The sequence below is a fragment of the Loxodonta africana genome, chromosome 23, assembly GCF_030014295.1.
Source record: "Loxodonta africana isolate mLoxAfr1 chromosome 23, mLoxAfr1.hap2, whole genome shotgun sequence".
Taxonomy (NCBI): Eukaryota; Metazoa; Chordata; class Mammalia; order Proboscidea; family Elephantidae; genus Loxodonta; species Loxodonta africana.
Window position 1 is genome coordinate 14,416,841 of NC_087364.1, and position 13,038 is coordinate 14,429,878.

Here is a 13,038-nt window from a genome sequence, read left to right on the forward strand (position 1 = left end):
TTACCTTGGGTTCTTATCAATTGTGATTCTTGTTTGCAAGTGAAAGAAAATGCAACTCCAACTGACTTAAACTAGCACCTACTGTGTGCACGGAGCACCAGCAAGGCACTCAGGCTACTGTAGGGAACAAGACAGGAAAAGACCTCTCTCTCAGGAACTTACCTTCTAGAGGAAAGGGACAGATGATAAATGACCAAGATCTTTACAGAAAATGATAAGTACCGTTTAGACAACATAGCAGGTGATGTGATAGGCGTTGGATGTGGGCAGAAAAATCTCTCTGATTGACTTCAGGTGTGGCTGGATTCAGGGCTCAGACAAAGGCAGGGACCCAACTTCTCTCGGTCCCCTGGCTCTGCCTTCCACTCTGTTGGCTTCCTTCTCAGGCCCCAGTGGAACCCTCTGCAGGTCCAGGCTCACATCCTCACAGCACTAAATTCAGCAGAAGTGAGCAACTGCTTCCTGCTTAGTTCAGGCAGACCTTCTGGACTTGATCTTCATTGGCCCTGTTTGACCTGACTTGGCCCATGCCCGTCCCTGGACCAGCCACCAAGGAAACACACAAAAAACAAAAAACCAAAGCTGTTGCCGTCAAGTCAAATCTGACTCATAGCACCCCTATAGGACACAGTAGAGTTATCCCCTAGTGTTTCCGAGGAGCAGCTGGTGGATTCAAACTGCTGACCTTTTAGTTAGAAGCCAAGCCCTTAAGCACTGCACCACCAGGGCTCTGGAGACGAGAGGGCCCTAATTGGATTGACCTTGATCACATGCTCCAGTCCTGCATCAGGTGTGGACTTGGCTTCACCAAAGCTTCATGGGTTGATAATGGAAGAGAATGAGCTCTAGACAAAATCCCAGGTGTACTATGGTCACGAGATGGAAGGATAGATGCCTGCTGTGAAAAATGTGTGTCCAGTATGAACAGCACAATTATAATTACAATTATAAGGACCTCTGTACCTTCAGGGTATTATACGTTCCTCCTTAAGATACAGTTATTCTTTTCATTTGTAGGTGTATTAGTTAAATGCTTTGGGGAATATAATAGCAAAGTAAAAGTGGCTTAAACAGTGAAGACATATGGTGAAATATAGGAAGTCCAGAGGTAGAATGTTCCTGGATCAGATCCTGAGCTCAGCCCTGTCATCAGAGGTCTGGGCTGTTTGCATATTCTCACTGAGGCGTACCCATCATCATACTGGGGAGGCCTAGACGTGTGTCATCGTGTTGCTGGTGCCTCTACGTCTGTAATTAAATAAGGTGCTTGCCTCTCACTAGTCAAGAACGAACAGGTAAGACACGGAGAATTTTCCACAGGAGCAAAGCTTTATTAAAAGAGGCTTGCAAGTGGAGGTGAGGAGGGCCTAGGCAACGCTTACAGCCATCTCCCAGAACAAGGGACTGGCGTGGGTTTTTTAAAATTCTTGGGCCGGGGGGTGGGCGGGGAGATTCATGTTTATTCGGAAGCATAGGCGGGGTTTTCCGGGAAGTGGCCCGTTTTGGGCAGGGATAGGTTAACTAAGGTGTGCGTGCAGCAGGTTTTTAAGATGGCTGCTGTCCTGGAAGCTTCTGGGATCCATAGCATGACTTATTATGGGGTGTCTCACCTGTGCAGTCACCTGTTCCTCGAGTTCAATTCCCCAGCTGCAGCCACAGCCCATCACTGCACCAGGTGTACGTTCTGCGCGTGTCCCTGGGGCTGGTTTCATCTGGCTGCTTCTGAAAGACAACTTTAAGAAAGTTCCTGGGCTGTTTTCTGATACCCTGTCCCATTGTTCTGGGGAATGACTTTGTTTCTGCACCCTGACCCATTTCCTGTTACTTTGTTGCTTTGATTTGTTTATGTGAATTGCAGGTTTGGGGTCCCCTCTGTTTCCTGTCTTAATCATAGTCATGGATTGACTGCAAAGTTCTAGACATCACATGTAGACATGACAATCCACAGTTGAAGGAAAGGGATGTTTTGTGCATAATTATTATGGAGGAAAGTATTTTCCAGAATTCCCTGAGCAGACTTCTCCTCAGGGCCCAGTAGGCAGTATAAGTTCACCTGTAGAGCTGTAAGAGATGTTGGTAACAAAATCCTAACATTTCTGGTATCTACTGGGGGGCAGACCGTATGGCAGAAGTTGGGGAAAAGATCTGGCAGTAGTTGTGGAGCAGCCAACAACATCTACCACAGCTCACATTCATAGACATTCATTGGTATTGTCCCAGATTAGATTAATTTGTCTTTTCAGGATTCTTGGCCTATAACTTATAGTTCAGTAACTTTTCTGGCAAAATTACTCTGTTTTCCCGATTATGTAATTTATCGTCTTGGTTCTAGCTTTGGGAGAGAAGAGGAACATTCCAAGAAATTCTTCCTCCAGCCCAGATTCACGAAAATTGTTCGAACCCAAATTGCAAGAAATATTGATAGATAGTTAAAAACTAGCATCGCTAGGACAAAGACAATTTCACACGTTTACTTTTGTAGACGTACCCTTGGTTCTCCAGCTTTGTGAGGACTTGCATGAACAGAAATGTTTGTAGTGTTAATGTTGAGGAGCCAGAAGGACACAAAACACATAAACGCGAACATGAGGTTAAGTATGCATTTTAACAAAACATGAACGGACCACTGTTTGGAGTGGAAGAATAGCTAGCAACAGATTGTACTCAACAAACTCTAAGAGTACGCGAAGGCTGGGCTTGTTTCTACAGGAGCCCTTGAGTGTTACTTCCTGTTAGGATGGATCCAGGGCGACATAGGAAGGAAGGAGTGGAGCCCTGCTCATCTCACTTGAGGGTGGCCTGGCTTGGTTTCCTTCATTCTTTCCCCCCATAGCTTCCGTGTCTGGAGGGTCCATATTAGGTCCATGAAGGGGCATTGTTGTTGGGTGCTGTCGAGTCAATTCTGACCCATAGTGACCCTATAGGACAGAGGAGAACCGCCCCATGGGGTTTCTTAGGCACCTTGAAGGGGCATTAGGAGTTGGGTATTTCTTATCCTACGAATAAAGAATGTTGCTAAGAATTCATGGTCTTGGCTGTCCCCTCCCCTCGTTTTCCTTTGTCCAGAATGTCTTCTGCTGTGTTCCCGCAGGACCTCCAAGCAGAAACGCCTCTTGGTGACCTGTGGCATCATGACTTCTGGGGCAGTAAACTGAGCAGCAACACCAGCCACAAGTCCTACCGACCTCTCACTGTCCTGACTTTCAGGTGAGGGATGGCAGCGTGAGCTGTACGGGAGGGTCACCCCAAGACTAGCCAAGAAACCAGCTGCCGTCGCGTCAGTTCTGACTCATGGTGACCCATGTGTGTCAGAGCAGAGCTGTGCTCCATAGGGTTTTCAGTGATGGAATTTTCACAAGTAGATGGCCAAGCCTTTCTTTTGAGGTGATTGAGTGCATTTGAACCTCTAACCTTTTGGTCACCACCCAGGGACTCTGCCCCAAGACTACTTGTGTATTAAAAGGTCCCTACTACTGTTGGTGATTCACATCAATGATTCCTATGAAATTATAGCCTGCCCATATATAGGTCTCTTAGAAGTACATGCTAACTCCAATTATTAGGAATTAGGTCACTGCAATATTGAGAGAAAAGGAGCCCTGGTGGCACAGTGGTTAGGCACTCAGCTGCTAACTGAAAGGTTGGTGATTTAAATCCATGAACCACTCCACTGGACAAAGATGTGGCAGTCTGCTTCCATAAAGATTACAGCCTTGGAAACCCTATGTCGCTGTTCTACTCCGTACTATACTGTTGCTATGAGTCGGAATTGATTCCACTGCGATGGGGTTAAAGTTGAGAGACTGTGCTTGAGGAAAATTAACTTGAAAATGTAGGATGTAAATCTTCCTACTGTTACCAAGCCAATATGCAAAACTAAAAGGAAACCAAAAACAACCCTCTCCCGTTAATCAGGGACCTATGTGCATTCAATAAATTTATTCATCTCAAGAAAGTTCCTATTCATAGCTATTTCTTGAGTGCATTTAGATATCCACATAGAGATCTCTCAGAGAAACATGCAAGTGATGAACTGGAACCATTAGCCACTGAAAAGCATTCAGAAATAAGAATCCCTGACAATGAGAAGGTATTTCACGAGGCTTTAGGCTGGTTGGAAACCCTGGTGGATCAGTGGTTAAGAGCTCAGCTGCTAACCAAAAGGTCGGCAGTTCAAATCCACCAGGCGCTACTTGGAAATCCTATGGGGCAGTTCTACACTGTCCTATAGGTCACTGTGAGTGGGAATCGTCTCAATTACAACAGGTTTGGTTTTTTTGTTTGTTTTAGGCTGGTTGACATACTGTAAAGGAGCACTTTTTATTTATTTATTTGGATAAGCAAGTTACACAACTATCTTAACTCTTGCTCTTCGCAGATAGCCATGAGTAATGTGGGGTATATCTTCTTGGAATACCATCTTTCCTTTTTTTTTGTTCTTGTTTTTTGGCACTTAATGTCTAGCTTTCCTTTCACTTTCCTTCTCCAAGTATTGTCTGTCTGTTATGGATTGATTTGTGTCCCCCCAAAACATGTGTCACCTTGGCTAGACTATGATTCCCAGTATTGTGTGATTGTCCACCATTTTGTCATCTGATGGATTTTCCTATGTGTGGTAAATCCTGTCTCTGTGATGTTAATGAGGCAGGATTACAGGCAGTTATGTTAATGAGACAGGACTCAATCTACAAGATTAGGTTGTATCTTGAGTCAATCTCTTTTGAGATATAAAAGAGAGAAGTGAGCAGAGAGACAAGGAGACTTCATGCCACCAAGAAAGCAGTGCCAGAAGCAGAGCGTATCTTTGGGACCCAGGGTTCCTGTGAGGAGAAGCTCCCAGACCAAGGGAAGATTGATGACAAGGGTCTTCCCCCAGAGCCAACAGAGAAAGAAAGCCTTCCTGGAGCTAGTGCCCTGAATGTGGACTTTTAGCTTCTTAGGCTGTGAGAGGATAAATTTCTTTGTTAAAGCCATCCACTTGTGGTATTTCTGTTATAGCAACACTGGATAACTAAGACACTGTCCCACTCCCCTTTGAGATACCCTTTTCTTCCACTTTTCACTGTGCAGTTAATTATGTTCATACCTTTTCTTCAACCCTCTTAGCTTGACAGGCGTTATTTATCTTGATGCTATTTTTATCAACCTCGCACCAAGTCTTTTGCCTCTTCTTTTAACATTTTTCACTCCAGACCTTTCCCTGCAGATCGTTGCAGTTTTATCATGGGTGTTTCTATGCATCTAACGTGGACTTTCTTTGTTTACTACAGAATTAACTACTATTTGTCAGGAGGCTTCCACCCAGTGGGTTTTCACGTGGTCAACATCCTTCTGCATGGTGGCGTTTCTGTCCTCATGGTGGATGTCTTCTCCGTGTTGTTCGGTGGCCTGCAATACACCAGTAAAGGACGGAGGTTAAACCTGGCCCCCCGAGCATCCCTGCTAGCTGCGCTACTGTTTGCCGTACATCCTGTGCACACCGAGTGTGTGAGTATCTATAGTCACATAAGAAATGAGAACTTGTCCATGCATCACCTTGCTTTCGTAAAGCAAGCTTCCTTTAAGTACACGTCTTGACCAAGAGCTGTATAAAGTTACTCTGCTATGCCCTGGAATTATTGAAACATTTGTAGGTTGACAGTGTCTCTTATGAAAAAATGCAGTATGCCATATACGTGAAGACTTTATAATGACAGTGTGACATCAGCTCTGTTGAGAGCGATGGTGGTTCAATGGCAAAATCCTCACCTCCCATGCGGGAGACCCAGGTTCAGTTTCCAACCAGTGCGCCTCATGCAGAGCTACCACCTACCTCACACTGGAGGTTTGCATGCTGCTATGATGCTGAACAGGTTTCAGCGGAGCTTGCAGACTCAGACAGACTAGAAGGAAAGGCCTGGTGATCTGCTCCTGAAAATCGGCTAGTGAAAACCCTGTGGATCACAACAGTTCTATCTACAACTGATAGTGAAGGTGGTGCAGGATGGGGCAGCTTTTTGTTCCATTGTGCATGGGGTTGCCCGAATCGGCTGCCTTGATGGTTGATAACAACAGCTTCGCCTCTGTTGGGACTTTCTGTTTAGCTTATATAACTACATCGACTATGAAGGATGAATGTTGAACGTTACCTGGCTTAGGGATCTAATGGCCAGAGGCTAAGAGCCTTTCTGCAGTGAAGGGTCTGATGCAGTTGTCCTACGGTAGCTGAGAGCTTTATGATGTACAAAACGCTTGTTCCTACTTACTTGATTGTCACCAGAACTCTCTGAGATCAGATAGTAAGTATAACCACCTCCATTTTACAGATGCAGAAGTGGCTGGGGGTGGGGCGGTAAATAAGGGTCTTATCTAAGGTCAGTGACATAGTAGGGAATTTAGGGATGAGAACTTAAATTCTCCCCCTCCCAGGGGCGGCTGGCATACTCTCAGGTGAACTGGAGAGAGGATCCTTGTGTCCTGCTGAGGGAATCTCTCTGCCTTCCCCTTCTTCTTTGTCCTCTTGGCCTGTACTTCAGGCCCCACCCATGTGAACGAGGAGTGTAGAGATTATTATTCTCTTCCTCTTGGTAGACTTGGCCCAGGGGATCGGGCAGCTCCTGACAGGTGCCTAATCTGCTGTGCTGTCGGCTGCGTCTGTATTCCATCGAGCTGGTGCTGAGTATATCTTTGGTACAAACTGTGCTGGGATTTAACTAGACATTTGTAGGCCTTCCAGCACCCACCCCCCGCCCCCCCGCACCTGATAACCCTTTGAAAATGTAAGTCACAATGCTGAGGTAAAAGATTTGATTTTAGTCATTATTTCCGTGAGTTGTATTTTATTATTTCTCTTACACTAGACTTCTGCATTTAATATGTATTGAAATACCTACATTTAACCAGTTATAATATCGAGCATCTTGAAGTGAGTTTTCAAAGCATTGAGCAGAATTCCTGTTTTTTGCATCTGATCTTATTAAACTCTGTTCTTCGGGATCAGGAATATTGTGGAGTTGTTATCACCACGTGCTCCTAATGCCTTAATTCTTTAAAACTATTTTTTTCTTATAACTTTTTACTCAGCAAATTCAGAGGATTTAAGAGGTTGACGGCTGGAAACTGCTTTTAAAAAGTTAGCTATAAGCTCTCTGTTTCTATATGACTGTGAGTAAATTAGAATGTGTTTCAGCGTGAGTTCTCTTATGGTCTAGATGTTCGTTGTTGTTGTTATCAGGTCCTGGCGAGTCAGTTCTGACTCATAGCGACCCTATGTACAACAGAACAAAACACTGCCGAGTCATACGCCATTCTCACAGTCGTTGTTGCAGCCAATGTGTCAGTCCATCTCATTGAGGGTCTTCGTCTTTTCCAATGACCCTCTGCTCCACCAAGCATGATGTCCTTCTCCAGGGGCTGGAGTATATGAGATAAAGTCTTGCCATCTTTGCTTCTAATGAGCGTTCTGGCTGTACTTCCAAGACAGATTTGTTTGTTCTTCTGGCAGTCCATGGTATATTCAGTATTCTTTGCCACACCATGAGATGTTTGGTGGAACCCAAAATAGTCTAAGCGTTGATCATAAATGTGAGAATTCCTGGGAAAAGTACTGGTTCACTATTTTGATCCTTGTCTAATTTAGTGTGGCCTTAAAGGCAAAATGAAAAGTTTTCTAAAATTCTGATTTTAAGTATTGAGAAGTTGGTTTATAGACGTTTCAAATGCCAGCAAGTATAACTGCATGTGCTTACATACATACACACACACCAGATGAATGTAATCTGGGAATATGTTAAATCCAAAGTTCTATGTTCCATATATTTAAAAGGAAGCCAAGGGAATCTAGTTACAAGACAGAAGGAAATATTTGAAAATCTCTTCTTCTTACCCACCTACACCCATCCGTGAAAGCTAGTCAAACCCAAATTGCAAGAAATATTTTAGGAAATTAAAAATTAACATTCCTAGGGCAAAGGTGTTGGAGCCCTGGTTGCACAGTGGTTAAGAGATATGGCTGCTAACCAAAAGGCCGGCTGTTCAAATCCACCAGGTGCTCCTTGGAAACCCTATGGGACAGTTCTGCTCTGTCCTATAGGGTTCCTATGTGTCGGAATCAACTCGACAGCAACTGGTTAAGGCAAAAACGGAGCCCTCGTGGCGATACATTTAAGAGCTTGGCTGCTAACTGAAATGTTAGCAGTTCGAGTCCACCAGCAGCTTCTTGGAAACCCTAGGGGGCAGTTCTCTGTTCTATAGGGTTGCTATGAGTTGGGTTTAGTTTTAGGCACAGATATTTGTATGTTTACCTCTCATTGTTCTGGCAAATAGTATTCAGTTTCCTCTAATCTGCAACCCCTTGTTATCTCCCATTCTGCATTTAACCCAGCTTTAAAAACCAGTACAACCCAAGGAAACAGCAGGCTGGAACGCTCAGAGGTTTCCTGGCTCTTCCAGTTAGGCAGCCTTGTGTTCTGGGATGTCAGCTGGGCCAGCGACTTGAGTAACAGCCCTCCTCTAGCACAGCGTAGCCACACCGAACATTGATCTGTTCTGGGGCGAGGAGAATGGGGATTTGTAGTAAATGAGCAAGTAGTGGAATAGGGTTCGACTCAGTGGCCAACTGTTTTTTGCTCGTTTGTTTTAGTGACAATACAGACCCATCCAGGTTTTATTAACATCAATTTCTCTAACTTTATATTGGCATTTATGTGTTTTGTGTCCTTACAACTCCTCAACATTAACACTGAAAATATTTGTGTCCATTGCAAATAAGAACACAAATTTACCGTTCTTCTAGGGTTACCAGCCATCTGGGTTTGTCCAAGACTTTCAGGGTTCCCAGGACTCTGTGTAAAAGGAAACTGCTCCTAAAAGGCATATTTTTAAGTATTGATTTTACAAGCACTCTGGAAATCATGGAAGCGTAGTAAGAATGTATGAATTCATCATTTCCAGTGAAAATGCTCATGTTCATATATTCTCTTATCTCCACTCATGAAATAGTCCTTTATTCTGAATCTCACATGTCATTTGTCTATCCTCTGAAAAAAATGGATTCTCAAGTGGAATTCTGTGTTTTTCATTGCTGTGAAACATTCGGAAAACAATTATTGAAATAATCAGCCTTAAAGAAATAAAAAAAAAATTTAATTTTTATTGTGCTTTAAGTGAAACTTTGGAAACACTGGTGGCATAGTGGTTAAGTGCTACAGCTGCTAACCAAAGGGTTGGCAGTTTGAACCCATCAGATGATCTTTGGAAACTCTGTGGGGCAGTTCTACTCTGCCCTATAGGGTCGCTATGAGTCGGAATCGACTCGACGGCACTGGGTTTGGTTTTTGGTTATAAGTGAAAGTTTACAAGTCAAGTCAGTCTCTCATACAAAAATTTATATACACCTTGCTATATACTCCTAGTTGCTCTCCCCCTAATGAGACAGCATACTCCTTCTCTTCACCCTGTATTTCCCTGCCCATTCAGTCAGCTTCTGTCCCCCTCTGCCTTCTCATCTCCCTTCCAGACAGGAGCTGCACCCATAATCTAACATGTCTGCTTGAGCCAAGAAGCTCACTCCTCACCAGTATCATTTTCTATCTTATAGTCCAGTCCAATCCCTGTCTGAAGGGTTGACTTTGGGAATGGCTCCAGTCTTAGGCTAACAGAGGGTCTGGGGACCATAACCTCTGGGGTCCTTCTAATAAACACAAATTTTAGATTGCTTCATTATCAGGAAGGTAAAGAAGGGGAGGACAGTCAACAGGTGTGGAAAATTGGGGGAAGGAAATAGGTTACTTGCCAATTCTAGAAATCTCATTCTGTTTTCTTACTTGCTAATAACTTATGAAGCCTTCTGCTTTCTAGGTTAACCCACTTAATCAGTTTTGGTCTAAAGAGAGGAAAAGATGGCAGAGGCAACTTTGAACATTGATTCTTGAGTCTTTGTGTCTGCCCGATGATTTTTAACACTCATTTCCCAAGTATCTGCACTTTTCAGCACCATCTTGATGTCCTTTGTGTTTCCAGTCAAATTTTATTTTTTAAATATCATGCCCTTTGAGCTTATAACATTTTCCAGTTGAAAATTTGCTTTGGGGACATCAGAGGGCTCAGTTTCTAGAGCTCCTGGGTAAACAACAAGAACAAAAAAAAAAACCGTTGCTGTCAAGTCAGTTTTGACCCTATAGGACAGAGTAGAACTGCCCCATAGGGTTTCCAAGGAGCAGCTGGTGGATTCGAACTGCTGACCTTTTGATTAGCAGTCAAATGCTTAACTACTGCACCACCAGGCCACCCTGGGTGGAGGGTGTTAAATGACATAGCTTTTGCCGCATATGTAGTGCTCACAGACTTTCCTCTCAGTAGGTTCAAACCAATCCAGTTTTCTCTCAGAAACAAGTAAATCATAGGTTTGTTGCCCAGTTGTCCAGATTATTTTAGTAGGTGATAGAGCCTGCTAAGTTTTTTGTTTTATATTTCTAAGGCATTTTTGTGTGTGTGTGTGTGTTTTCAAAGCTTAGAATTTGTTTAAAAAGTTATTTCGGTAAATCTTTTTTCTCCTTCTTCTTCTTTGAAGGTCGCTGGTGTTGTTGGCCGTGCGGATCTCCTGTGTGCCCTCTTCTTTTTGCTGTCTTTCCTTGGCTACTGTAAGGCATTCAGAGAAAGTAAGCATTATGTTTGGCGTCTTCGGTCTGCATCTTCTTCGTGTTTTTGCCCTGTTGAGCAATGTGTTAACAGATGTGAAATGACCAGTTTACATGCATTTCTACCACAGTCACTTTGAGGGAACGTGGGTTGGAAGGTATAAACGGTCTTTAGATACATGTGTTTACTTCACTGCTTTTTTAATAGTACAAAGTTCTAACGGCCGTCTTCACATGGGCAGGGTCCTACTGGCTGGTGAGATACTTCTGCTCTTGGTACTGAAGCACATGTGATTGACTTTTGCTGTTTGAGTTTGGACAAAATTGTAGGAAAAGAACTTTTGGCAAGTATTTTTTTTATTAAAGCCTCTTAGAGAAAAAATACAGAAAATGACTAAAATCTCTAGCTGTCTGTGAACATGTACCTGGACTATGAGGTTTTCATTTTTTCGTTGATGTCAGGACTCAGAATTAAGTACCTTTGTGAAGGTCACACAGCTGTTTATGGCAAACTGGGTTCACACTGAAGTCTGTCCAGCTGACCTCAAAGCCAACGTCTAATGCGTTGTACTGCTCTGCTTCTCTGTAGTCCTAGGACCCAATGAGCCAAGCATAGCAAAACAATAACTAAAAGTAGCCAGCAAGTAATGTCACTGAACTGTACCTGTAAAAGTGGTTGAAATGGCAAATTTTATACATATATGTACGTATATATGTACACACACACGTATATATATCTGTTTACAAAAAAAAAAAAAAAAACCCAGGAGGTATACTACACCTATTAATGAATTGTTAAAATTTTAGATGTGATAATGACATCACACTTATGTTTAGAATAATCCATTTCTTTTGGAGACACACTGAATGTGTATGGATCCAATGTATGATGTCTGGGGTTTGCTTCAAAATAACCTGAGAGGGGGCAGAAATTGTGTCAGAGTACAGATCAAACAAGGCTAGCCGTGAGTTGGTAATTATTTAAGTTGTGATGGGGATTTAGGGGCTCATAAATCAATATCTCCTCTTTTGTCTATGTGTTTTATTTAAAAAAAAAAAAAAAAAGTTTTTTAAATAGCCAGGGGAGTTGCCAGATTCATAATCAACAGATTTTTGTAACATTTTTTTAATCTTTGAAACATTGTATTCTAAAACAGCTGGATTATATACTTTAGAGTTTTTTTTCCTTCCAGCCTTACGTAAAACAAATGAAAATTTAGTCATTTAATCATTTTAGTAGGTAATTTGTAATAATACAATTTAGAAATTAAGCATGCAAAACTTAAAACGTTAGAATGGGCACCTGGAATAAATTATAAAACATTCTATACAAAAGACTACAGATGATAGATAAACAGTCAGACAATAAAGTGGACGCTTGTGAACTCATCCCCAATTTTTGTAAAAAGTTACCTTTTCTAAAATAAGAATAATTGAAAGATTCTTGCTTCCTCCCCTCTCCCCCACCTGCCCTCACGTCTGAGCCATTGCCCACATGGCGCTACCCCTTAGGCCTCTCCCTTATGTCTCTGTGGGTTTGAGACCCAGGCATTTAGAGGGCCAAACAGCATCCATTCCCTTTTTTCTCCATCCCTGTAACTCCCCTGAGCCCTGGTGGCCCAGTGGTTGGGAGCTGTGGCGAGCTATGACACCAACCAAAAGGTCGGCACTTCAAATCCACCATCCGCTCCTTGAAAACACTAGGGGGTGGTTCTACTCTGTCCTATAGGGTCACTAGAAGTCAGAATCGACTCTACAGCAACAGGTTTGGTTGGGGATTGGTTTTATAAGCCCCGGGACTGTCAGTCTAAAAAATAAATGTTGATGGAACTACTTCCTTTACTCTTTGCCCTGAAGGAGTCTGAAGGGTTTCTGTGTTGAGGCAGAGTTCACAGTCACCAGCAGAAGACCACGCACACACTCTGTCAGTGCGTGGGAAACGCTTTACTCACACAGAGAAGAGACTTCTCCAGGCCAGCTTCACTAGTGCGTCTCCCACGGCCAGCAGGCTATCCCGCATGTGGCCACTGTAGGGACAATGTTCTACATTCAGCCATCTGGGCCACGGTACCGGAGACACCATTCCCTCCCTGCTGGGAACAGATACTGAAGTGGGGTTGGCCAGGTGCCATATGGTGCCCCCCCCACATGTGCAGAAGACAGAGAAAGTCACTGTGTGTCCAGAACGGGGGAAAGCATCTCTGATATGGGGAAGAAGCTGGGAGAGAGAAAGAGACCCAGTTCCCAGCCTCCTTATCAGAGAACATTCTGGGCCTAAGGCCTGTACTTAGGCAGCCTGGATGGGAGACTTAGAGACAGACCATTCCCCCCAACATTCTAAAACAAGGCCCTTTTTAAGAAATGCTAGCTTACATGAAAATGACACACAGTCCAGATTTTTCTCCTGTAGATTTTTAATTTC

The 13,038-nt window shown here is 43.3% G+C and overlaps 1 protein-coding gene across 1 annotated transcript in view; it reads left to right on the forward strand.

Moving 5' to 3' along the window:
- Positions 1 to 13,038, forward strand: part of TMTC4 (transmembrane O-mannosyltransferase targeting cadherins 4) — a 77,914-nt gene that overhangs the window by 12,183 nt on the left and 52,693 nt on the right. The window contains exons 3-5 of the mRNA XM_064275256.1: positions 3,092 to 3,207; positions 5,271 to 5,487; positions 10,550 to 10,637. Of these exons, the coding sequence (XP_064131326.1) occupies positions 3,092 to 3,207; positions 5,271 to 5,487; positions 10,550 to 10,637 (421 nt within the window). The remainder of the gene's footprint in view (positions 1 to 3,091; positions 3,208 to 5,270; positions 5,488 to 10,549; positions 10,638 to 13,038) is intronic.